General features: G+C 47.1%; 1 protein-coding gene across 11 annotated transcripts; it reads left to right on the top strand.

Moving 5' to 3' along the window:
- Positions 1-588: 588 nt before the first annotated feature.
- THNSL2 (threonine synthase like 2) lies at positions 589-25,687 on the top strand. 11 transcript variants are annotated; one of them, XM_010330351.3, is made up of 10 exons: positions 589-748; positions 3,028-3,102; positions 3,442-3,676; positions 5,065-5,259; positions 5,664-5,816; positions 9,250-9,480; positions 12,706-12,854; positions 12,960-13,085; positions 15,041-15,192; positions 15,615-16,347. In XM_010330351.3, exons 3-10 carry the CDS (start codon positions 3,454-3,456, stop codon positions 15,841-15,843), a joined length of 1,458 nt encoding a protein of 485 aa, XP_010328653.3. In that variant the 5' UTR covers positions 589-748; positions 3,028-3,102; positions 3,442-3,453; the 3' UTR covers positions 15,844-16,347. The 11 variants fall into 11 exon arrangements, with proteins under 11 accessions (XP_010328653.3, XP_010328655.3, XP_039332837.2 ...); XM_039476927.2 differs by lacking the exon at positions 589-748 and adding an exon at positions 1,595-1,710; XM_010330353.3 differs by lacking the exon at positions 3,028-3,102 and having other exon boundaries at positions 589-922.
- Positions 25,688-25,867: the final 180 nt, after the last annotated feature.

The raw sequence follows: 25,867 nt of genomic DNA, 5'->3' as shown, positions 1-25,867 counted from the left end.
AGCTCCTCTAACTTTGCTTCAGTGGGTTGGGCCCCAGGAGCTGAATGTGAATCCAGGGGCATTTGGGCATATTTAGAAGGCGTTTTTGTTGCTGTTTTGTTTTTCCTTCAAGTTTTTTTTTCTCTTAAAAATGGGGTGATGGGCTTTTATCCTGAAACAGACCTATGCTTAATAAAAAGTGTTTCTCAAAAAATATAAAGAATTGTATACCCCTCAAAACCACTGAAATGTTTTAAAAAAGATTTTTTGGAGTGGAGTCGATGTCACCTACCTGGCGGGTCCTGAAGTCTTAACATACTAACCACAGTTTGAGGACCAAGGCGTCTGTCCAGCCCTCTGATGCTGCAGACAAGAAACTAGGATCCTAAAGGAACGCAGGGTCCTTCTTCCTCACATCCTTCTGTCCATTTTCTAAACTGAAAACTTTGATTTTGTGGGACTCACAGCCCTGCAGCGAAGATTCAGAGGCTGAAGGCGAATAAAGCGTTTAGTGAAGAGCCTTAAAAAACAGGCCGCAGGAGGTGCACGAGGCTTCTCTCTCGCGAGGCTTCCCTCCTGCCGCGGCGCTGCCCACGCCCTCCCCGCCGACCTCCGCCCCGCGCCGCAACCCCAGGTCCTTCCAGCGGCGGAACTGAGAGCCGCGGCCCCGGCCCCGACCGGAAGTCTCATCCCGCCGCCGGATACGCGGACGCGGGAGCGCGCACGTCAGCATCCCGGGTCGCCGCGTCGCGTCCCGTACTCCGCACGGGTAACGCTTGCCAACCTCGCAGCCCTCCAGCGGTCGTCGCGGGCGAGATTTCCGAGTCTCGACGCTCTCGCGGCTCCGCTCAGCCCTGACTTCCGAGGGCCCGCGTCGGCCGCTCCGCGTTTCTGGAACCTTTACTTCCGGCGCTCGCACTTAGGAGAATTTGGGAGAGTGGTGGTGGGGTTTCCGATGCTTTACGTTTTCTGCGGGGTTTGGGCAGTTCTTGGGGAACCCCGAAACCGAAGTCCGCGGTGTATTCAGGGGCTGGGAGTGCAACCTCAGGCGCCTGCGAGCCCCCTGAGGGCTTGGGCCGCCCTCCTCGGCTGGATGACTGGCGCCGGCAGCCTCAGAGAGCCGGGGGCCTGCCTCCACCGCTAAGGGTGCCGTGGGCTGCTGGGGTCCGGCTCTGCCCTGCTCCACCCCTCCTCACAAAGCCCCTCCACCTCCCGGAGGAGCTCCCTTCTACCCACCTTCCCGTCCCCAGCCTTCGGACGACTCCTATTTTCCGCATTAGTTATTTATCCTGGTTATTGGTCAGAGTTTCTCTGACCTTTTCCCACTCTGGAATAGGTTCCAGAGGAGTACCTCGCACGGAAAAATTATTAGAATATAAAATCCCAGAGGTCACGTAGTCCAGGTCCCCATCCCACGCTTGAAGCGCTCATAGAGCAGCCTCACAACAGCGCTTGGTTTTCTTCCTCAACTTCGCCACCACCTGCGGTTGCTGATTCGGCCTGTGGCCTTCATGGAACCCAATCATGTGTATTTCTCTGTAGCTCTGCTCTCTTGGCCTGGTAATGCTGCTGCTGGAGACCATTGGACAGAACAGGGACAGTCCTGTTGTGTGAAGGGCATGGGTCTGTGCTAATCAGGCCCGCTCCTTCCATGACCTGTGCAGAACCCTGCGCCAGCCCCTCTGCCCACTGTTCCAGGACAGTTCTACATCCTCCTTCCCAGTGCCCGAGGTATTCCTTCCACCCAGGGAAGGACATTTCAAAAATATTTTCTTTTGCTGTATCCTATGGCCCTGCCTGTTCCTGCCCTCACTCCTGCCGTAGTTTCCTTGGAAGCTCAGGCGTAGCATTTCAGTCTGGTCCTATGAAGGCTTGCTTTCTGTTACTCCAGGGTCTTGGGCAGTTTGCGATGGCTTTAACTCTTACTACAGAATTGCAGAAATTCCTTTCTTTGTGGAAGGCACTGCTAGCCCCTGCCCCCCCCCCCCCCCCCACCAGTTCTGTTTTATGGAACACTGCACCTGCTTTGCTTATCCACTGCAGTTAACTTTTGGAATTACCCAGATTTCATTTCTTTGACATGGACTCACATACAGGGTGACCTTGTATCCTGGGTTGCCAGAGATAGTTCTGGCTTATACTGTTTGTCCCAGCATAATCACTTTCAAAAGATTAATGGTTTGTATGATCAACCTTGTCTTTGTCTCTAAGTTAGATGCACTTAAATTTGTAATTAAGAGAGTGGCATGTGGCAGCCCATGTGAGAGTTGCACTGGCCCACAGATTTTAGAGCCACAGACTAAGAAACCAGAATTCCTCCAAGTCAATGCTCACCCAGTGTTTTGGGTGGCTTTGCCCCCAGAGGGTAGGGGTTCCCCTTCCACCCTGGCACAGAAAGTCCAAGCTAATACTGAGAAATATGTCTAGTCAAATTCATCCCCAGTTACTATGGGGCTTTGAAGCCAGTCCTCCTAAATTCACTGTCATGATCCAGAGGAAGGTGTTGTTCAAGCCCAGCTCCTTGACATGGCACCTGGCTCCTGGAAAAGTAACTGACTTGGAAGTGTGACCAGAGTTAGGCCTGAGGTGTCCTGGGCTTCCCCAGGAACCAGAGAACTCAGTCCATGCAGGGCCAGTTAGTTTTAAAGAGACTGCATGTCAGCACTTCTAACTGTCCTAGCATTAGGCTAAGATGCTGGGACATCTTAGGCTAAGATGCTGGGACATTAGGCTAAGATGCTGGGACATCCACTATGATGACCAACCATCTTTGCCTGGGATTGAGGGGTTTCCTGGTACATGGGTCTTGCAGTTTTAAGACCAGAAAACCCCGGGCAAACTGGGATGAATTGATTACCCTCTTCTCAACCCTGGCTGCACGTTAGACTCTCTTGATAAGCCTCTCATTTACAGTCTAATTTAATTGATTCAGGTATTTGCACTTTTTTATAAAGCTTTCAAGTTGATTCCAGCAGGCTAGCAGAGTTGAGAATTACTTGGCTGTAGACTGTTTCTGATAACCATTGAAGTTGTTTGTTTTTTGAGCAGAAGCAGACCCAGACATCTCTCAAAGGGGTGTATGACCCTGTGTGTTGGTCTTCACCTTATCAAGAGGGATATCAAGTGAGCAGTTGCCTTCTATTAATATTATCTGTCCTCACCCCCAGCCCTTCTTTCCTACTGGTGAGGACCAAGCTTTCTCTTTTCCTGGCATGCTCTGATACCCCCTCCTTCAGGATAGGAGATCAGTGGAATTACCTCGTTTTGATTGGTGGAATCATGATTTGCACAATTGCAGATAAAGCTGGTGTGAGACTTGAGATAGGACTGCCATCTCTAGGTCTGGGTCACGTGCCCCCAGAGAGTGATGGTCCAGAGGCTAACTGTGGAGCTGTGTGTGCTTTGCTCCATGGGATGTGGGAGCTTTGAGACCAGGTGCCTCTGGGACTGTCCCCTCTGCAGGCTTCCAGGATCATGTGGTACGTTAGCACCAGGGGCATGGCCCCACGGGTTGACTTTGAGGGGGCCCTCTTCTCTGGCTATGCATCCGATGGAGGTCTCTTTATGCCTGAGGAGCTCCCACAGTTGGACAGAGAGACCCTGTGTCAGTGGAGTGCACTCTCCTATCCTGGCCTCGTGAAGGAGCTGTGCGCCCTCTTCATTGGCTCTGAGCTCATTCCAAAAGATGACTTAAATGGTGAGCACTCCCACGCCTACTTCCACTCCCTGAGCCCCTGCTAGCTCAGTCTACAGAGTTGCAAATCCATCACCAAACCACTAAGAAGTCTATAATCATGTTTCTCAAACTTTGGGATTTTTTCCTGACTCTAGAATCCCAGAACTGAAAATATTCTGAAAGATTTCATCCTTTCTCCAGCAAGATGAATGTTGAAATTACTTACAGGGAATTCTTTCTTTCCTTTTCTTTCTTTCTCTGCCTCTCCCTTTCTTTCTTCCTCTCTTTTCTCCTTCCTTCCTTCGCTCCCTCCCCTCCCCTCCCCTTTCTCTCCTTCCTTCCTTCCTTCTTTCCTTCTCTCTCTCTGTTTCTCTTTCTTTCTCTCTCTCTCTCTTTCTCTCTCTCTTTCTTTCTTTCTTCAGAAACCTCTTCAAGACTAGAGATTTTAGAATTATCTTGAGTGACTTGAATGTTGGGGTGTTTCTTTCCTGCACGTAAAGCACACAGACCCCCAAATTGCTATTTTGTTTTTTTGAATGGTAGTTCCAGAGGGGACTTCAAGACTGTCTGGGACCAGTTTGTCTTAAGCTGTAATGTGCCTATGGATTCCCCTGGGGATCTTCTTAAAAAGCAAATTCTGATTTAGTAGGTCTGGGGTAGGTGTGAGAATTCTGCATTTCTGTCAGATGTCCAGATAATACTAGACTACTGGTCCATGAACCACACTTTAAGTAGCAAGTACAAAATCCATAACTTAGTGGTGGTGGTTTGGGGTTGGCAAGAGAACGGACCACGTAAAATGCAGTCCAGTGACCAGCAGTGATGGCATTGCTTGGGCATTTGTTGGAAATCTGAGACTCCCTCCCACTGACTGAACCAGCTTGCATTTTAACAAGATCCCAGGGGCTTGGTTTGCCAGTGACAGTTTGAGAAGCTCTGCTCTAGGACTTCTACAGTTTGCCTTAGGGAGGGCTGTATATCAACCATCCAAAGGTTCTGAGTCACAGGTGTGAGCAACAAACAAAAAGCTTCCTCTTTTTAGGAAGGAGCATTAGATGGGATGTGACATTAGTGTGTTATGTAGCTATTTAATTGACCCCTGATTGGAGTACTTGCTCACAAGACAGTCAAACAATGAAGTATAAAAAGTGAAAAATAAAGTCTTCTAGTACCAGTTCTGGTCTCTGGGGAAATCACTATAAGGAGTCTATGAACAGTTTCGTGCATGTTTTCCCAGACTTTTTTCTAGGTTTATACAATTGTATTCAAAAATGATACCATTTAAGATGAAAATTTCTGGCCTTTTAACTTAGTAGCAGGAGTTGGAAACTTTATATTCAGAGACTGAGAGGGGACTTGAGAAAGAGACCAGGCCCCTCAGTGGCTCTCCACCCGCCTCATCCTCACAGATCTGATTGACCGAGCCTTCAGCAGATTCCGTCACAGAGAGGTGGTCCATCTGTCCAGGTTGAGGAATGGGCTGAACGTGTTGGAGCTGTGGCATGGCGTCACATATGCATTTAAGGACCTGTCCTTGTCCTGCACAGCACAGTTCCTGCAGTACTTCCTGGAGAAGAAGGAGAAGCATGTCACTGTGGTCGTAGGTGTGTTTTGGAGCATGAACGCGGAATACCTGAGTGTAGGGTGTCCACCTATAGGATGCCATTCATTGAGCCCCTCAGGGACTGTGTTACCAGTTCTTCCAGAGCAGGGTTCCTAACCTTTTCTGGTGCCGTGGACCCCTTTGCCAGGCTGATGGAGTCTGTGGATCTTTCTCAGAGTAATGTTTGAAATGCCCAAAATGCTTAAGATGATGTCGTTCACAGGTTCACTGATGTCCTGAATTTTATTCGTGGATCCATGGACCTTAGGTGGAGTACTAGGTTCATATCCTCCAAGTATTTGAGTAGATATTGCTTTATTTGACGACACTGCTTTGGGGACCATTTGTTTCCTCATTCATTCCCTTTGTTCTAAAGGGGGCGAGTTCTTCTTTCTTCCCATCCAGGAACGTCTGGGGACACAGGAAGTGCTGCCATTGAGAGTGTTCAAGGGGCAAAGAACGTGGACATTATCGTTCTGCTGCCCAAAGGTCACTGCACAAAGATTCAGGAGCTCCAGATGACAACAGTGCTGAGGGAGAACGTCCATGTGTTTGGAGGTGTGTGCTGAGGCAGAGTCTCTGGGGACAGTGCAGCCCTACTTTAATTGGGTCTGCGTTGGGAGATGGGCTGGAACACAACTGCACTATTGGCTAGCTGACTGTCTTCCTTTTATCAGTCGTATTCAAGGTTGGTGTATATGCCTTGGCTTAGCTTTGGGCAGGGTTCTGGCTACACAGTAAACTATTGAAGGCGACAGAGACATAAGTCAATACCAACAGTACAACATAGGAAGTACAGATTGAAAACCAAAAAATGCCACCTTCATGCAGGTCCAACCTGCAAGTGTCATATATGTTGGGAGCCTCATGCAGAGCCATAACCTGAGCCAACTGACTTGGATTTTGTTCCAAGACTGAAGTTTAGGGGACACCAACATGTTAAATAATTATTTTAAGAAAATGTGCTACCAGGTGCAGTGACTCATGCCTGTAATCCCAGCACTTTGGGAGGTAAAGGTGGGTAGATCGCTTCAGCCTAGGAGTTTGAGATCATCATGGGCAACATGGCGAAACCCTGCCTCTATAAAAAATACAAAACTTAGCCAGCCGTAGTGATATGTGTCTGTAGTCTCAGCTACTCCAGAAGCTAAGATGGGAGGATCGCTTAAGCCCAGAGGTTGCAATGAGCCAAGATCATGCCGTTGCATTGCAGTCTGGGCAACAGTTGAGACCCTGTCTAAAAAAAAAAAAAAAAAAAAAAAGAGAGAGAATGTTTTATTACATGTTGACAGTTCACGCTGTTCTTTATAATATGGGAACAACTAAGCCATGCACTGGTTATCTGGTCTAAATATTTAAAACAGGGAACTACTCAGTGGTACCTACCACTGGTTATACCCCTACTTGAGTCACATTATGAGAGTCACAGCATCTTGTGCTTGGAGAAAAGCAAACGCCATTTTCTTTAATATCATGTCATCTATTCTGAATGGATTTAATCTTTATAGGGATTGAGAGTAGAGAAAGATGGGGTGAATGTGGGTGGAGCTGTACATTTTTATTTTTTACCTCTCGCACCCCAGTGGACTCAAGGTAGCTACAAGGTGGGGATTTGGAATAAGTTTTGGGCTGGGCAGGCTGTGGCCTTGGGCAGGCTTTCCAGGAGGCCTGGCTTAGTTTGGTCACTCACCTGGCAGGACAGCAAGTGTGATGGCAGAGAATATTCCTTCTACAACTGGCCTGGCCTCTTATGATAATCCTGTAGGGGTTATTTTTATATAACATCAATTTTGACAAGGCGCAAAAGCATAATGAAAACAAACGTTATCCAAAGGAGTAGCGTAAATATCCTTTGCCAGTTTGTTTAAGAGCAAACTGCCCCTCTGCTCTGTTCTTTACAGAGTGCATACATTTGCTGTTGAAAAGTCCATGATTTAGCTAATGCAGGTGTTGATATCATCTTACACATTAGCCTTGCTAATTGTTCACATTTCGCTGCATTTTCGTGTAGTTGTTACAAGACTTTAATGCATAAGATTCAGGCTCCTGAGGATCCTTGTTATACCCCAAGTACCAAAATTGCTAGTTATGGATCTAGGACTGTCTTTTCCTAGAATGAAGGAAAGAATAGCATTTTGTGCTTCTGTCCTGTCTCTCTCTTCTTACCTTGTACACAGACCTAAGGGTGTGAATGAAAGCTCCATTCCTGACTTGTGGATTGGAGAACAGTGCCCAGTTGTAAAGTAATGGCACAAATCTGGAATCTGATGAATTCAGTAAGTCATTAAATACTGGATCTGAAGGGGGTATTTCTGTTCTCTACATATTCAAGAAAATAAGAAACTAAGGCAGTAGACTTTGCAGAAATCAGTTTTGTTTATAAATGGCAGTATTCAAATGCTTCCTTTGCTTTCTAGAGCTTTCTGGTTTGGTTTTAAGGAGAATGTGTGTTAGTACAGGTTATAACAGCAAATATGTATTTTTCTGTAGACTGATAAGCTTAGGAAGTAGGAATGGACCACTTAGATTTTTGTGTGTGGACACTGGTTTATAAGGTCATTAATTTCCATGTACATTGTATACTTCATTCTTCTTAAGCACGGAATAATCAGCAAGTGCTAGGTATTTATTAATTATATTGTTTGGGATACTTTTGGCTGGAAGTAGCAAAAAATTCAACTCAGACCAGCATGAACAAGAATGTTTTCCAGCTTCCATAACTGGAAATCCAGAGGAGGAGTGGGCTCCCATTTGCTTGATTTGGTGACTCAAAGTACTCTCAGGAACCTAGGTCCTTCCCGTTCTCTGCTTTGCCATTCCCAGTCCTAAGGTTCATTCCTCTTGTGGTCATAAGGTGATTCCTTGAGGTACATGTCTCTCCTTTCCTATAGCTCTTTTTAAAAAGCAGCAAATCTTTTTTTAGAACCCAGCAAACTTGTATCACCATATTAGGTCTCTAATGGAAAAAAGAAAAAAGAAAAAAAACCCAGCAAACGTGTCCTTGTGGCTCACTGACCTGAATTTAGTCACATGCTCATTGTGGAGCCAAACCTGACCCCATGAGAATGCCAGGCACTGATTGGCATGGTCCTGGCAAAGGAATAGAATCACCACGACTGGTTCTGGCTATTTCAGGTACACACGTGGATCTAGAGTCAGTCCCCCAGCCCCAGTGCTGCTACACAGTGGTGAAGGGCAGAATGGTTAGCACCCTTAATGCCTACTCCTACTCTGGTACATTTCCCAGTAAATTTTACCCCTCTCCCCTCCCAAGTGTAGATCCAATGGAGAAATACTCGGGTATCAGATAAGAAATCAGTATTGGCTTGATTGCTTATTGAGCTAGATTGTGGATATAACTTTTATTAGTAGACAATTCACCCACAAATTCATCTGGCAATTCACTCATAAATTACACTGATGTACACACCCAGCTTCAGGGATGGGAAGTTCTGTCCATGTAAGCTTACCTGCCTTGTAGGAGCAGAGAGCAGAACCCCTACCCTGTGATCTAAATGAGGGCAGAGGGCACAGGGGAATGGTGACAGTTTCCACCCTGGCCCCTGATAGAGGACTGTGGAGGAAAGGCTAGGTCTCTTACCATCTCACAATCAGGTACGTAGTTCCTCCTCTGTGGAAGAGTGGGGGAAGTGGGCATGGAATACAAAGAGAAATTCTCCCAGTGTCCCAGAAGGTTGACATTTGCTGTCTTATTTTAGATAATGGTAGAAACATTGGCACTGGTTCTGGCTGCCCTTTCTGTTCTAAGCTAGGGCAGATCTTTAGGAACACAAGAATCTGAGGCATGATTTCTGTCCTTGAGGACCTTAACATTGAGTCTAGAAAGTGAGGCCAAGCTATGTGAAAGTAAAGAAACCAAGGCCGTGCGAAGGTCCCAGGAGGATGGACTTGGCCTTGTCACAAGTGAGTGCTGACCTCCTGGGGGTTCTATGTGCTCCTGACAGCTGCCCTCTCTTCTCTCCCCTGGCAGTGGAGGGAAACAGTGATGAGCTTGATGAGCCGATCAAGGCCGTGTTTGCTGATACGGTTTTTGTCAAGAAGCACAATCTGATGAGCCTGAATTCGATCAACTGGTCCCGGATCCTGGTGCAGATGGCCCACTACTTTTTTGCCTACTTCCAGTGTGCACCGTCCTTGGACACGCATCCCCTACCCCTGGTGGAAGTGGTTGTGCCAACAGGGGCTGCTGGTAACCTTGCAGGTAAGGAGCCCCTGGGGCACAAATGGGCTTTCCAGAAAAATGCCTGTGGCCCCAGCCCTTTTAGCTGCCCTTTGGATGCAATTGTGAGGAGAAAGAAGGTGGAGTCCCAGTTCTGAAGGTGATGGGAAAGCCCACAGAAGAAGCTCCCAGAAGATGTTCCACCTCATTGCCTGGGGCAGCATCCTGGGCTCCTGCTGCCATCAGAGGGTGATGGGTTAACCCTGAGTGCTCCTGCAGCCTGACCCAATGTGCTTGCTGGCTCAGCAGAGTGTGGAGAGGCAAGGTCAAAGGTCAGCTGTTATGTCTGGCTGGAAGTGCCCTCAATCAGAAATGTGGACTTTGCTTCCAACCCTGATCAGCCGCCCACTGTGAGGGCAAGTGGCTTGACTGGCACATGTGTTCCCACTCCTGGACACACTACCCTGACCCTGTGTGAAGTGGAAAAAGTTCTGGACTTGGGGTTCTGGCCCAAGTTCTGTTCTTTACTAGCTGAGAGACTGTGGAACAGTCCTTTAGACTCAACCTCTGAGCTATAAAATGAGATTGTATCATCATATCTCCCAGGACTGCCTCGATGAGCAAATAAGATTCCTATGTGCATGCTGACTTTGTAAGGGCAAAGTGCTGTACACCTGTGTAGCATTAAAATCATTTCTCTAATAATCATTAATACTTATTAAGGACTTACTGTGCAACTGGCACTGTTCTAAGTGCTTTTCATGTATTAACTCATTCATCCTCCTGCGGAGAGGATACTTTCTATTTTGTAATGAGGAAACAAAGGCACAAAGAAAGCAGTCATGCCCTGATTACAGAGCTGGGCAGCAGTGGAGCAAGGAGCATGACCCATGCAGTCTGGCTGCAGAGCTGACAAGGATAGGGGAATCACTGTTGCTGGTAGTTCCAGTGATGGCATTGGTTCTGATGGGCACCAAGGATGGTCTAGCTGAGAGCACCGAAGCATCTTAGTGGTTAGGAAGCTTCCTGACCTCTGCCACTGACGGGGGTGGAGAGAACAGTGGGCTGGCGGGCAAGGAGGGATGGGCTTCTTTGCCACTATGGGGTAAAGCCCACCGTGCTCCCCATTCCTATCACCCTCCAATTAGTGATGCACCAAGTTGTGCAGCCAGTGGCCCTCTGCAGCCCAAAGCATACCACAGTACTTGATACAAAATAAACATGTGGCCAACATTTGCTGAGGGTGTTTCTATCCCTCTTTCCTCTGTCATGAACCAACTCTTTGGCTTTAAGGCCCTGGACCTTCCTGAGCCTCCATTTCTTCTCTGTCAGGCAAGGATATCATGATGTTCTCATGAGGATGAGGTGAAATAAGAATGAGAAAGTTGAGGTCAGTAGTTTGAGACCAGCCTGGCCAACATGGTGAAACCCTCCATCTCTACTAAAAATACAAAAATTAGCCAGGCATGGCGGTGCATGCCTGTAATCTCAGCTACTCAGGAGGCACAGGCAGGATAATTGCTTGAACCAGGAGGTGGAGGTTGCAGTGAGCTGAAATTGCGCCATTGCATTTTAGCCTGGGCAGCAGAGACTCAGTCTCATTAAAAAAAAAAAAAAAAAGAATGAGAAAGTGTTTTTCCAAGTTAAGAGTGATATTAGGTGGTGTGGTTGTCCCTAACTCTTAGCTACTCACCAGAGGTAAACTGCTCATGAAAGCACCATGTGTAAAACTTTACTAAACAATGTGACGTGTCTGGGCTCTACACCTCTGAGGGGGAGGAATTCCTTGCTTGTTCCATGAAAATAAGACCTGCTGTTGGGATGGACTGAGGGTGCTGCTCTGGCCTCCCCTGGTGCCTGTGCAGTGAGAATAGTCTGAAGCTACTGTCTCTAGGAGGCTGAGTCAAGGGAGGGTATGTGCTCTGGACGTGGGTGTATTTTGAATCCTGACTCTGACACTTCACAGGCTTCGGACAGGTCATTTTGACCTCTTGGAACTTTCATTTCCTCTTCCAAAAATTGGTGTTTTACAGTAGTCAGCCATCTATTAAATACTTTGGCACCTGGCAGGGGGCTGACACATAGAACGGCCTTATGGTGTGGTTATGTGCTCCTACTCATTCTCACGCTCTCGCTCTCTTGCTCTCTGTCTTCTCTCTTCTCTCTCTCTCTCTCCGTGTGTATGTGTGTGTAACAGGTTTATTGCTAAATGATTCACATACCATTCACACATTTTAAGTATATGATTCAGTGGTTTTTAGTATAATATATTCACAGAGTTGTGTAACTGTCACCATAATCAATTTTGGAAAGTTTACATCACGCTGAAAAGAAACGCTGTACCCATTAGTAGTCACTCCTGACTTTTCCTTAGACCACCTCCCTCGCCAGCCCTCAACAACCATGAATCTACTTTGTCTCTATAAATTTTCCTATTCTAGACATTTTCTATAAGTGGAATCATAGAGTATGTGGTCTTTTGTGCCTGGCTTCTTTCACCTAGTATGATGTTTTCAAGGTTCATCCATGTTGTATCATATATCAGTACTGTTGCTATTGTGTGGATATACCATACAGTGGTATATTTTATTTATCAGTTTATCAGCTGATAGACATTTGGATTGTTTTAACACCTCGGCTGTTATGAATAATACCACAGTGAACATTTGTGTATAAGTTTTCATGTGAACATATATTTTTATTTCTTTTGGGTATATAACTAGGAGTGTAATTTCTGGGTTATATGATAACTCTGTGTTTAATATGTTAAGGAACTGACAGACTTCAATTTTCCGAAGTGGCTGCACCATTTTATGTCACCACCAGCAATGTGGGAATTTTCCAGTTTCTCCACATCCTCACCAACACTCATTATCTGTCATCTTGATTCTCACCCTCCTAGAGGGTGTGAAGTGATGTCTCATGATTTTTGTTTATATTTCTTTCATGACTAATGATGTTGAACATCTTTTCATGTGCTCATTGGCCATTTGTATGTCTTCTTTGAAGGAATGCCTGTTTTTTTGCCCATTTTTAAGTTGGGTTATTTGTATTTTTATTGTTGAGCTGCAACAGTTCTTTATATGTTCTAGATACAAGGACATTATCAGATATATGAATTGCATTTTTTTCCCATTCTATGAGTTGCCTTTTCACTTTCTTGATAGTGTTGTTTTTAAAGCACAAAAGCTTCAAAACACAAAAGTTTCTTAATTTTGATGAAGCCCAATTTACTTTTTTCTTTTGTTTCTTCTGTCTTGTCTTAAGCTGGGTACATCGCTCAGAAGATAGGCCTGCCCATCCGTCTGGTTGTGGCAGTGAACCGCAATGACATCATCCACAGGACTGTCCAGCAGGGAGACTTCTCTCTGTCTGAGACTGTTAAATCAACCTTGGCATCAGCTATGGACATTCAGGTAGGCCTGGGGGAGGTGTGCAGATGTGGCCCAGGTATTAGTTGGGGCTGGGTGGGCTGGATGGGGCTGAGATCAGTGTGGGCCTGAAACTGACTTTCTGCCCAGGTGCCCTACAACATGGAGAGGGTATTCTGGCTGCTTTCTGGCTCTGACAGCCAGGTGACAAGAGCCCTCATGGAGCAGTTTGAAAGGACCCAAAGTCTGAATCTGCCCAAGGAACTGCACAGCAAGGTCAGTCACTACCCACACACCACAGAGAAAGGAAAGGGTACAGCCACATCGCAGACCTGGGGTTTGGAAGTCTGGTAAGGGGAAAAGGACACCTGTTTCTTGAGGAAGGGAGGGGCGAACTCAACAGGAACAATGGTCTCTGTTCATACTGGATGGGCAAAATGGCTCCCAGTTGCCAGTATTATTAGAAATTAACACCCATAGTAAGTAAAAATAAGTTAATGTATCAAGCCATATATTAACTAGGAAGTATGCAAAGTGCCTCATGTATATTATTTCACTTAAATCTCATAACAACTCTATGAGGTTTACTATCCACATTTTATAGATGAAGGAACTGAGGCACAGAGTTTAGGAAACTGGCCCAGTGTCTTAGAGCTCACTTGGGATTGAGGCCATTTGACTGTAAACCATGTTCTCTATTACCTCTCCTCGTTCAATCAATTATTCCATGTAAAGTGGCAGTACAAGTGACTGGCTCATAGCTTAAGAAACAGGTGTCCTCTGAGTGGCCATCCAGACTGTGCATACCTCCAGTGACCAGGCCCTCAATGCCTCACACGAGCTCTCACCATTACAAAAGTCTTTATGTTGAGCTAGAATCTGCTTCTAGCTTACACAGTCTGATTCTATATCCTAGTATTTCCCATATTTAAAGAGAATCCTCATTTACCAAGTTAGTCTTCTCACTTCCTTTAATGGTCCCTTGCCTGACATAATTTTGCATGGTCATTATCCACCTTAAAGTGTTGTTTTCAAAGTTGGATACAGTTCTCCAGGCTGAGCCATACCAGTGCAGACTGGAGCAGAATTTCAGCCTTCTGGAATCTGTACTGCTTTTGATGCACCCAAAGATCAATTTGTTTGGTTAATGGTTTGTTTTGATATTCACATTCCTTCTCATATAAATGAGGTTCTCCGTGAAGACAGACACCATACCCCCCACTCCTTCGTTCTCTCTCTGGCTATACACATAGAAGACACTTCACTTGCTGGAATGGCATTCATCCATTCATGTTATGTATCTACTGTGAGCCAGGAACTGTGCTAGGTATGAGAAACACAGTCAAGTAAAATACATTCATTGCCTGCTGGGAACCCTAATTCACAGCAGGTAGCTATATGACAATCTGTGATATCAGCTGGGTGGCTCACGGCCTGTAATCCCAGAAATTTGGGAGGCCGATGCAGGCAGATCATTTGAGGTCGAGAGTTTGAGACCAGTCTGGCCAACATGGTAAAACCCTGTCTCTACCAAAACAAAAACCAAAAATTAACTGGGCATGGTGGTGCGTGGCTGTAAATCCCAGCTACTTGGGAGGCTGAGGCAGGAGAATCACTTGAACCTGGGAGGTGGAGGTTGCAGTGAGCCAAGATTGCATCACTGTACTCCAGCATGGGTAATAGAGAGAGACTCTGTCTCAGAAAAAGAAAAGAAAAACAGCTGTGATCTTTACGGCAGTCAAGTATATGCAGGGTGCTTGATGTATTGTAAGCATGCAGTACATTTTCAGAAGATGATCAAATAAATGAAACACACTGACAAGGAGTCCTCCTCTGTCTGAAGGAAGCAGAGAGGGCTTCCTGGAAGAAGTGCTCAGTGAGCTGAATAGGAACTGACAAGAAGGAGGTGTGCCAAAAACCAAGCACCAGATATGTGGCTGCCCCAAGCCTTCTGTCTGTGGCAGGTTGTTGAACAAATCTATATTTGTTGACTAGGAGCCAAATCCCAACTAAATGGATTGACATAAAACTCAAATGGATCCTCAAATTGAGTGAGTCAGCTCAAAACTGGGAGGCTGTATTTTATTGTGAGCCACATCTGAGCCATTCTGTCTGAATGTCCCATTGGATCTTTGGGTTTTGTGTGGGTCTGTGGTGGAGAGTGGGGTTTTGTCATCTTTCCCTGCTTCCCCCTACACTGAGTCTCATCCTTCTGACTTGGGACCCTTCAGCTTTTAGAGGCGATGACATCCGAGTCAGTGTCGGATGAAGCCATCACCCAGACCATGGGCCGCTGCTGGGATGAGAACCAGTACTTGCTGTGCCCCCACTCAGCGGTGGCCGTGAACTACCATTACCAGCAGATGGACAGGCAGCAGCCCAGGTATAGGTCATGGGGGCCTGGGTCACTGGGGGACCATTTGAATTTCAGGGGCCCTCTTCTTCTCCAAGTAGCGGGAGAGACAGGAATGCGAACAAATGGCCGTAATGGGGTGTGATGGGTGCTGTGTGGAACTGGACCCTGGAAACTGTGGGCCCAGAAGAGGGAGCATGACAGGTATCCCAAGGACAGCCAGGGGCAGAGTTGGTGGCTGAGCTGGCCTCCAACCTGGAGGAGGAATTTGCCCAGGTAGCATTATTGTAGCAATAAGTTTAAGGTGCCAATCGTCTGTCTGTGTCTCCTCCATACCCCACCCTATCCCTAAACTTCCCCTGTTCCTTCTACTTCCTCCTCCATCTTTTCCTTTCCCATCCCTCTATCTATTCTCTCACTGTCCTCCTGCTGCCACCTGCCCCCATTCCCAGCAGCACTCCCCGGTGCTGCCTCGCCCCTGCCTCTGCAGCCAAGTTCCCAGAAGCTGTCCTGGCTGCTGGCCTGACTCCTGAGACTCCTGTGGAGATTGTAGCCCTGGAGCACAAGGAGACACACTGCACCCCGATGCGGAGAGGTGACCCCTGGACGCTGATGCTTCGGGACACCGTTGAGGACCTTAGCCGGCGGTGGAAGGGCCATGTTCTGAACGCCTCCTGGTAGCCTGGCTGGAGGTGGCTTCCTTTAGGCTTCAGATCCCAGGGAGGCGCACCCTCTAAGCTGCCTTGTGCACCCTCCCCATTAAGCATAGGTTAGGAGGTTCCTGGGAGGCTGCTCAGCTGGTTCTGGAGCCAGCTGGCTTTGCTCTGTTCCCTGGCTTCTCTGTGCCCAGTCACCAGGGAGGCTGAGTGAGGGGGTGTGAACAGTTGCCAGTAGTACCCCCTCCCTCCCTGGCCTGAGCAGCAGTGTCACAGCTGTAGTGAGAGTTTCATGGCCTGCAAAAGAAGAGCCTTGGGCACAGGATTGACCATGGTTCCAGGGGTTTAGGACCCCAGACCTGTGAAGGTGGGGGTTGCTCACCTCCTTCATGCAGGCCTTATATGGTCTCTGAGCCTTAGTTGATTTGGCCCCCCAAACCAAATCCAAAGCATCTGGCCTGCTTTGTCAGAGACTTCCACCCTGTTCACATGTTGGGAATCCCTGGAATAAAATGTTTGTTCAGTGTGATGGAGATGGCATGTCCTGTGGGGAGGTCCCTTCCTAGAAGAGCTGCAGGACTCGGGGCAGCCCTGGGGGCTGCTGAGTGGTGGGCTGAGGTGTGTGTGGCATCACTCTGCTGTCCTGCATTGGCCCAGGCTTGAGGGGCCAGCAGAGAAGGTATGAGCCGGTGGTCCTGGTGGTGGTGGCATCTATAGAGGTTGAGGTGGGGCTCACCAGATGGAGGCTTTGTGGGAAAGCATTGGCATCAATGTCAAGGCATCCTATTGCTCATACATCACTTGGAATTGAGCCTATTTGACTCACGTTCCAATCCAGTTCATCAGGTTTCAGTCCTGTGTGGGTTGAGGAGAGTTTTAGACAAACACATGAACAGCAACACAAGCCCCATGCCTTGGATGCTGGGAGCCCCTAAAAGGGCAGGGGAGGCAAGGCATTAGATGGAGGGATTTTTTTTGCCACTAGAGGACGCTGTTGCCACCATCCTGGGAGCTGCTGTGAAATGACCTAGTGGACATCTGTCCTTCAGAGCCCTCTTCCCCTGCCTGCCTCAAGATCTGAAGGCACTGCTCACCCAGGTGCAACCCCTGCAGGGCATTCCCCATCAGAACATCCCAGTTGCACATCTCTGTGGGACTAAAGGGAAGGCCTGTGGCGCCCTCTGCTGGAAGACTGGACTTTGAGGCACTGCAGTCAGCACCCAGAGGGGAGGACAGGGATGCTGGGCCCCGGGAGGACAGAATGAGTGTTCTTAAAGGAGTGACAGTGACTCCTTACCAGCCACGACACTTGGCAGTTTCTGAGACATTTTAACATCCACAGCAGCAGACACTGATGCAGCCCCTGGGGCCACTTACGCATTAGATTTGATAGGCCCAATGCTTAGTGGCCACCATTCATTAGAGACCCATGAAAATGTCTTCAGTTCTTTTAAAACCAAAAGAAAACAGTGAGTATAATCCAGCTGGGATTTTATTCATTTTTCTTCTAACACAGTTTTACCATAGAATTTTAAATATTTTTTTTTTATAGAGGAAGATACCCATGAAAGCAAAAGTGCCCAGTACCCACAAAAGTTACTGTGCAGCCCTGATAATACCTACTGTGTGTCAGGTGACATTTTACCAAAATTAGTTCATTTAATCCTGACAGCAACATGTGAAGCAAGTGCTACTGTTTCCCCCATGTTGTGGGTGAGAACACAGGCTCTGAGAGATGAGGTAACTTACCAGGGTGGCAACACTGGGAACAGAGAGGCTGGGACTTGAACCCACACATTGTAGCCTCCAGTTTGATGTTTATTTCTCCTCATACACAGCCTCCTGTGTCAGCGGGCACAATCTTATGGGGCTTGCTCTACTGCCTGCTTCCCTCCATCCTTCCCCAGGCCCTGGCCCTACTCCTGAGTCCTCCTGCCATCTTCCTTTCTTGGATTGGTCTGGGAGATGGCCATGCTTCTCCAGGAGTCCTCCAGGGGCCGCTGCAGCCCTGCTTTCCTGGTCTCTGTAACTGGCACTGATGCCTGCTGCGGGCAGGCCCATGCAGGCAGCTCCTTTTTCTTTGCTGCTATATTCTGAGGACCTCTGGCCAGGACCAAGATCACGGGGAAACCCCATCCCCTGAAGGGTTCTGGGACCTATCCAGCTCTGAGAGGCCACCATACCAGTGAGGGAGGCCCAGAATAAGGTCACGCCAGGGACAGCGCACATCAACAGGCAACCTGAATTGAGGCTACACTGGCCACAGGGAGTCCTGGGGAAATGAGAAGATGGACGAGAGTGAGATGAAGTCTGGAGAAGGGCCCACCCCTGTAACACACATACACACACACACATGCACGCACACACATGAGCTGAATTGTGTCACCTCTACTATATGTTGAACCTACAGTATCTCCGAATGTAACCGTATTTGGAGATAGGGTCTTTAAAAAGGTAATTAATTAAAACGAAGTCCTTATGCTGGGCCCTCAACCAGTGGGACTGGTGTTCCTTATTTTGTAAGAGGAAATTAGGATATAGACATGCGTGCACAGAACGAAAACTGTGTGAAGTCAGAGGAAGAAGGTGGCCATCTGCAAGCCAAGGAGAGAGGCCCCAAAACTAAAGCAACCCTGAGGGTGCCTTGATCTGAGACTTCCATCCTCTAGAACTGGGAGGAAATAAATTTCAGATGTCTTAGTCTCACCCAGTCCCAAGGAGACTGTCTGTCTGTCTGTCTGTCTCTCTCTGTCTCTCACACACACATACACACACACACGCACACACACACACAGGAAAAAACAAGGATCTTAGTACTAGATGAAGTAAGAATCAGGGTGGAACCTTTCTTTTCTGCATCACCCACTTACTGGTAGTGATCACAACTAAGCCATTTAATCTCTGGGAGCCGTGGTTTCCTCATCTGCATTTAACAAAACAGATGATCCCTGACTTAGAACTTTGCAACTTTAGGACGGTGATAGTGTGAAAGCAATATGCATCCAGTAGACTGAGTTAATATGCAGTCAGTGCACTTCGGATTTTGATTTTTCCCCAGGTTAACCAGGTGCAGTATGATTGTCTTTTGTAATGCAGGGCAGCAGCAGTGAGCCTAGCTTCCAGTCAGCCCTGTGATCATGAGCTTAAATAGCCCATATTCCACAGTATGCTGTGTTGACAGATAACTTTGCCCAACTGTGGGCTAATGTAAGTGTTCTGAGCACATTTAGGGTAGGCGAGGCCAAACGATGATGTTTCTGTAGGTTGAGGGTATTAAATGTATTTTCAACTTAGGATATTTTCAACTTATGAAGGGTTTATTGGGATGTAACTATTGTAAGTTGAGGAACATCTGTACTTACCTTGCTGGTTTGCTTTGAGGATTACATGAGATGAAATAATGTATTTGCAAGTGCTGGGTAAACTCTCAAATGCCATACAAATGGTTCTTACTATTAACACAATTATAGTTTGCATTGAACAACTTTGTAGTTTTAAGCTATCTTGTGTTTTTTACTAATTGCTTTGTGAATTAGTCTTATCTTGCCTGTGATGTTGCCTCTTCTTTAAGGATAAAGTTCTTCTTTGCCCCCCCACCCCAACAGTGCTGATGCAGCTTTGGGCATAGGGTTAGAGATTGACCTGGCCCAGCCAATGTGCCCCACAACAGAATCTGTTAGGGTCACTGGGGACCATATGCCACAGATTAGTCAGTAGTGGCTCTGCTAGCCAGTTAACAAACGATGTTAATTTGCAATGATGATGCGGATAGTACAGTTCCTCTCTTGAGTGCCAATGATGTGCTGAGACCCTTATAAAACACTTTACAGACATTGATTCCCTTAATCCTTATGAGGAGTCTAGGAAGAAGTAGAGATGAGGGAATGCAGCTCAGAGAGGTAAGGTAACTTGTCCAAGGCCACACAGTCAGTGTGTGGTGGAGGAGGGATGTGTAGGCTGGTTACAGGATCTGTGAACCTAACCACTCGGGTAGACCACCATACATGAGGAATGCTTTGGGTCTATTGCCTCCAAGTTTCTGTCAAATCAGTGTATGGTGGTCTGAAGGCTAGATGGGAAGGTGGAGGGTAGAGGAGAGGGCCCATCATTAGGAGAAGGGCCAGATGCTCTGGGAAGGGGGTATGGAGCCAGAAGCTTTGGGAAGGACATCCCTCTGACTTAGGGTTGCACGTGGAGCTGGGCTCCTCACTGTGAGGATGGCCGGGAGCAGGTGTCTGCTCAGAGGAGGGTGTTATTGTAGGAAGAAAGTGAGAGTGGTTCTGGGAATTTCCAGCTGCTGGCAGGGAGTCCCAGCTGAGTGGGCCCTGCAGGAAGAGTGGGGGAGATGGAGTCTTTGCTGAGTTTTCTCAGCTGTGTCCCGAGAGAAACATGGGGTAAGCAATATAGTGAGAGCAGGGCCATCACCCTGCTGAAAAGAGGACAGGGTCATCTCAGTATTCAGAGCTTCCTGCCTTTGCTCAAAAGTTTTCCTTCTGAGATCTGCCCTTTCATGTCCCACCCACCAGTCCTCCACTCCACAGCTGGGGGGCCTCCCAGGGACCAGGGGCTGGGCAGATGCTGAGGGCCAGCGTGGTTACTTCCTACTCTGTGCTGGACAGTGATGGATACCAGGGGAGAGGTAAAAATGAAGAAAAGATGTGACTGGCATTGATGAAATTCCATGGCCATATCCAGGAGCTGCTCCATGGCTTGAGCAATGTGCTCTCCATTGCAGGCCCCAGGTGCCTCTTACCCTTCCACCCCTGCAGTGACCTTAGTGTTCCAGAGGCTGGTTTGGGGGTCTGCTCCCTGACTACTTACCCATTCCTCAAAGGCCACTGCCGTAAACTCAGGCCCTAGGCTCACACCTAGCCTTCACTGTGAATGTTCAACTGGAGCAGAACCAGTAGGAGGAGCTGCAGGCCCAGAAAGATGCCTGAGTTGGGGCTGTGGGAGTGTGGAGAACAGTCTGGGTCTTGAAGGGCTTGAAGTGCCCAGGGAGACTTCTAGAGTCAGGACTATTTTCTTCTCCTCAGTGGCATTGCAAAGATTTAACATAAACCAACACCCTGGAGAAGGCACAGGGCCTCCTGTTGCAGGCAGAGGTGTCTTTGAGGCTAGGGAGGGGGCTTCCTTCCCCTGAAAGGATGCTCAGGAACTGAGTAAACCAAGACCAAGCCCTGTAATAGACAAAGTTGAGAACGGAGGCAGGGCTTGGACCGTTCAGGCCAGGGTGAAACTGCGGGAACCTCCCCTTGGTTTGGTCACCAGGGAGACCATGGAGGTGACACTCTTGCCCTTTCCCTCATCTCATTCCTGGTGTGGATCATTGCTTTCTTACCCCAATTCCTTATCCAAGGCTCCCCCAAACAGGGAGAGTGCTTGCTTGTAAAATTGGCTCAATCCAGGCCATAAAGGTTTAGGTGGGTAGAGGTGAGCTCTGTGCAACGGTCCTACAACTAAAGGTCACCGTGACCCGCCACCTGCCCAAAGGGCCAAACACACCCTCCAGACTCTCCAAGCCCAAGATAAGCCCAGCAATGATTTGTGTGGCCAGAAGAGGGCAGCAGAGCACACCCAAGGTCCTCCCTCCAAAGAGGACTGACCACTTCCCTTCCTGCCCCAACCTCACCCCCAGCCCCACTCCCACACCCCATAGGCAGGCAAGTCTGACTTTGCTCTCTGGGAATTAGAGGCCCTGAAGGTTGTTTTTGGTGGTGGTGGGTTGGGGGGGGAGGTGTGGAGAGGAAATTTGGCCCCAAATAGATATATATTTTAAATTCATTGCTTTTCTAATTTTATATTGGGACACCCCTCCTTTAAAAAAAAAGTCACAGATACCTCTAATATTGTCTGAAACAGTTTTTTTCATAATAAAGCCACTTAGACATGTGCAAACATAAAATTACCCATAAATTCCTTGTACTGATAGCTCCCATACAAGGATAAGCAGAAATGAACATTCAAATTAAATATGAACAAATCTACAAACAAAATTTTAAAAATTCCAAATAATCTCATTCATAAATGCTATATCATGTGCTGCCCTCAGAACTCCAGTGCAGAGGGACTCTGGCACTTCATTCCTACAACGTGATTTTTATTGTTTATTCCATGTATTTATCTCACATTGGTGGTGGAATAATTTTGCTCTTTCATCCTTTTCCTATTCTAACCACAGGGAAATAGCCCAAGCACAGCATCCCAAGCACATCCCATGTCACATGGTCTTCACTTGGTGCCAGCTTGTCTTATGTGTCCCTTCCATCTGCTACTACTTACTGGCTTGTGACAGTTGAGATAGTATTTTTAAGGTGGCCAGACTGATAATCCAGAAAATGTCATTTTTCAGGAAAAAAAAAAAAAAAAAAATCAAGATGAAATCACCCCCCCACCCCCACCCCACAGGCACACACACGTGGTTGATAGAGAATCCTGAAACAGCAAGAATGCATGCCTGGAGCACCATATGAGAAACGTCATCCCCCCGCTCCCCAGCCCTTGCTTCTTGCAGATGAGCAAACTGAGGCTCAAAGAGGTCACACCGATAATCAAGGCAGGGCAGCTGGAGAAGTCAAGGGCCTCTCACTTTGTACAGCAATGTCTCCTGTCAACACCCTCAGGCAGCCCAAGACAGGCGGGGCTCTGGGAAGGGAGCCCTGGGGATGTTCAAAGTGATTGGCCGTCCCAGTTTGGGGTTGACTTTTGTGCAGGTCTCAAGCAGTCATCTTCCAAAGCTCAGAAAATGAAAAAAATTGCATAGAGACGGTCACTGCTGCAGATGGGAAGACTTTGTCTCGGATTTCCCTGGAAACCCTAAATCTCTTCTGGCCTCCAGGTTTGGCAAGAAGACTCAAACAAGGGCTCTCTGTGTGTGTTCTCATTTAGCGAATTTTTTTTTTTTTTTTTTTTTTTTGAGATGGTGTCACCCAGGCTGGAGTACAGTGGTGCAATTTTGGCTCACTCCGCATCCTGAGTTCAAGCGATTTTCCTGCCTCAGCCTCCCAAGTAGCTGGAATCACAGGTGCACACCACAGCATCCAGCTAATTTTTATATTTTTAGTAGAGATGGGGTTTCTCTATGTTGGCCAGGCTCGTCTCCAGCTCCTGACCTGTAACGAAAGGTTAACACTTCCTTCAAATATACATGTCGGCAGCAAACAAGTTAATCCTAGCAACACCTGTGTCTTTGTCAACAATAGAAACCACAGGCCTTTTCACATGACATTACAGAGGTTGTGGGCGCCTTGAAATACCATTAACTCTCATCATCACTACTTTGATATATTATTAGACCTGACACCATATTGTGTTTTTAATTATCAATAAAGAGCATATGTTTCTGTGTTCAAATATTTCAAAATATTTTCATAACTGTCTTTCAGTATAATTGGTTTCCTTTCTTCTACCATGTATATTTTTTTAAAATACTTTTGAAAATATTCTAGACTTTCAAAAAAGTTCATGACACAAGAGAATACTCTGGGGGAAACACATCTGTAAAGAGTTACTTTTTTTTTTTTTTTTTTTGAGAGAGGTTCTCACTCTGTCACAAGGGCTGAAGTGCAGTGGCATGATCTCAGCTCACTGCAGCCTCAACCTCCCTGCTCAAGTGATCCTCCCACCTCAGCCTCTTGAGAAGCTGGAACTACAGGCACATGCCACCATGCCCAGCTAATCTTCATATTTTTTGTAGAGATAGGTTTTTTCATGTTGCCCAGGCTTGTCTTGAACTCCTGAGCTCAAGCCATCCACCCATGCTGGCCTCCCAAAGTGCTGGGATTATAGGCATGAGCTACGATGCCCGGCCAAGAGTTACCATTTCTTGTGTATCAACTATAAATTGAGCACATCGGGGTTCTTTAGGTGTATTATCTCCAAATCTTGCAACAAAGAGGTGTACTTTTTTTTTTTTTTTTTTTTTTTTTTTGAGACAGAGTCTCAGTTTGTTGCCCAGGCTGGAGTGCAGTGGCGCAATCTGGGCTCACTGCAACCTCCACCTCCTAGGTTCTAGTGATTATCCTGCCTCAGCCTCCTGAGTAGCTGGGATTACAGGTGCACAGCACCATCCCCAGCTAATTTTTGTATTTTTAGTAGAGACAGGCTTTCACCATGTTGGTCAGGCTGGTCTCGAACTCCTGACTTTGAGATCTGCCCGCCTCAGCCTCCCAAAGTGCTGATTATGGGCGTGAGCCACCGTGCCAGGCCTAGTGGTATACATTATTATCCCCCTTTTATACATGAGGAAACTGAGGCTCAGAGAGGTGCCTAATATCACATATGCTACAAAACATAACAAATGTGTTACATATTATCATAGAAATATGAACAAAATGAAGCCAAATAAATGACTGTTTTTGTTCACTGCTACATCATCCATGCCTGGGGCTTCCTAGATGCTCAGCAGAGGTTTGTTGAATTACAGGATGAAAAGATATCTAGTAGCCCTACTAGGCATGGGATGGGAAATCCTTCAAAGGAAAGGTGAGGGTCAGGATGAGCCCTGGGATTCTGGGAGGTGCCGGGCTGGTGTAAACCAATCACGATATCCCATCCTCTATGATAGTTTCAGAAATGGCGTGTTACCTGGTTCTGGCTCATGAGATGGGGAAAACTAATTCAGGACCGTCTCTGCCTCTTGACATTGGGGTGAAAGCTAGTGCAAGTTGGAGCCCCTGCAGCCACCTTGTCCCCCATAAAGATGGCAGAGCAGAGGCGAGGGGGCAAGGGCCTTGATGATGGTGAGAACCTCTGAGCCAAGCAGCCCCGCAGCTTCTCACCTCTGCACTTTTTGTCAGGGAGATAATGAGGCTAGTTATATTTGAGCCCATTTTAGTTGAGTTTTCCGTACCTTGCAGCTAAGGCATCCTAAGCAACAGATTGCGTGTGAAGAGGGGGGCAGGGTCATCCTGAGAATGGCATTTGTGGTGTGACATGGCTGCATTTTAAAGAGATTGTGCTTTATCCCAATAGGTGATGGCTTGGGGTGGATGGTCTGGGGGACTGAATGATCAGAAAAAGGGGCCAAGGCTGGGCACGGTGACTCACGCCTGTATTCCCAGTACTTTGGGAAGCCCAGGTGGTTGGATCACCTGAGGTCCCGAGCTTGAGATGAGCCTGGCCAACATGGTGCAACACTGTCTCTACTAAAAATACAAAAATTAGCGGGTGCCTGTAATCCCAGCTCCTTGGAAGGCTGAGGCAGGAGAATCACTTGAGCCTCAGAGGCAGAGGTTGCAGTGAGCTGAGATCATGCCATTACATTCCAGCCTGGGTGACAAGAGTGAAACTACTGTCTCCAAAAAAATAAAAAGAAGAAGGAGGAGGAGAAGGAAGTGGAGGAAGAGGAGGAAGAAGAAGAAGGAGGAGGAAGAGGAAGAAGAAAAGAAGAAAGAGAAGGAGCAGGGGCTGAAATGGAGTGATTTATGATCTAGGACTTTGTAGGCAGTGTGGAGGATGGGATAGTGCAAAGTGATATGTAAATGGTTAAAAAAGGCAAAATGGTGCAAATATGTTAAATGAGCACATTGGGAATGCGCCTTATTCTGCTCTCAGCCTGATGAAAAAGAAGAATAAAACAAGTAAGCATGTTCATATTAGAGATTTATTGTAAAACTCAACTTCCAGGGAACGCGTTTGAGTTGGTTGATGCAGTCTCACGGACCTCACAGAGGACAGGCTGCTGAGGAGGAGGCTGGAATGGTGGCGTTGAGATCCTGTCAGCACCAGCAGTGACATCAGCATCTTCAAAGAAAGCATCACAGTCTCCTCAGTGCCATTTTACTGCCAGGAATCTTCCCTTCTAGTCCTTACAATTTTTTGAAAATTGATAGTTTTTCTGTGATTTAAGTGATTACTCTCAATGAAGCATCATACCTCATTTTCTCTACGCAGACATTTTCAAGCATATAACACATTGGTATGAACTGCAGTCATCATGCGGTACAGTAGATCTCTTGAACTTGTTCCTCTTTCTAATTGAAACCTCATTTTTTTCTAGATAAAAGAAAGCATGCTATGTTTTGGCATAGCTTTAGGTCAATGGTTCT

Source organism: Saimiri boliviensis, chromosome 1, assembly GCF_048565385.1.
Source record: "Saimiri boliviensis isolate mSaiBol1 chromosome 1, mSaiBol1.pri, whole genome shotgun sequence".
NCBI lineage: Eukaryota > Metazoa > Chordata > Mammalia > Primates > Cebidae > Saimiri > Saimiri boliviensis.
Note: the sequence above shows the minus strand (reverse complement) of the source record. Positions and strands in the feature narration are given on the sequence as shown.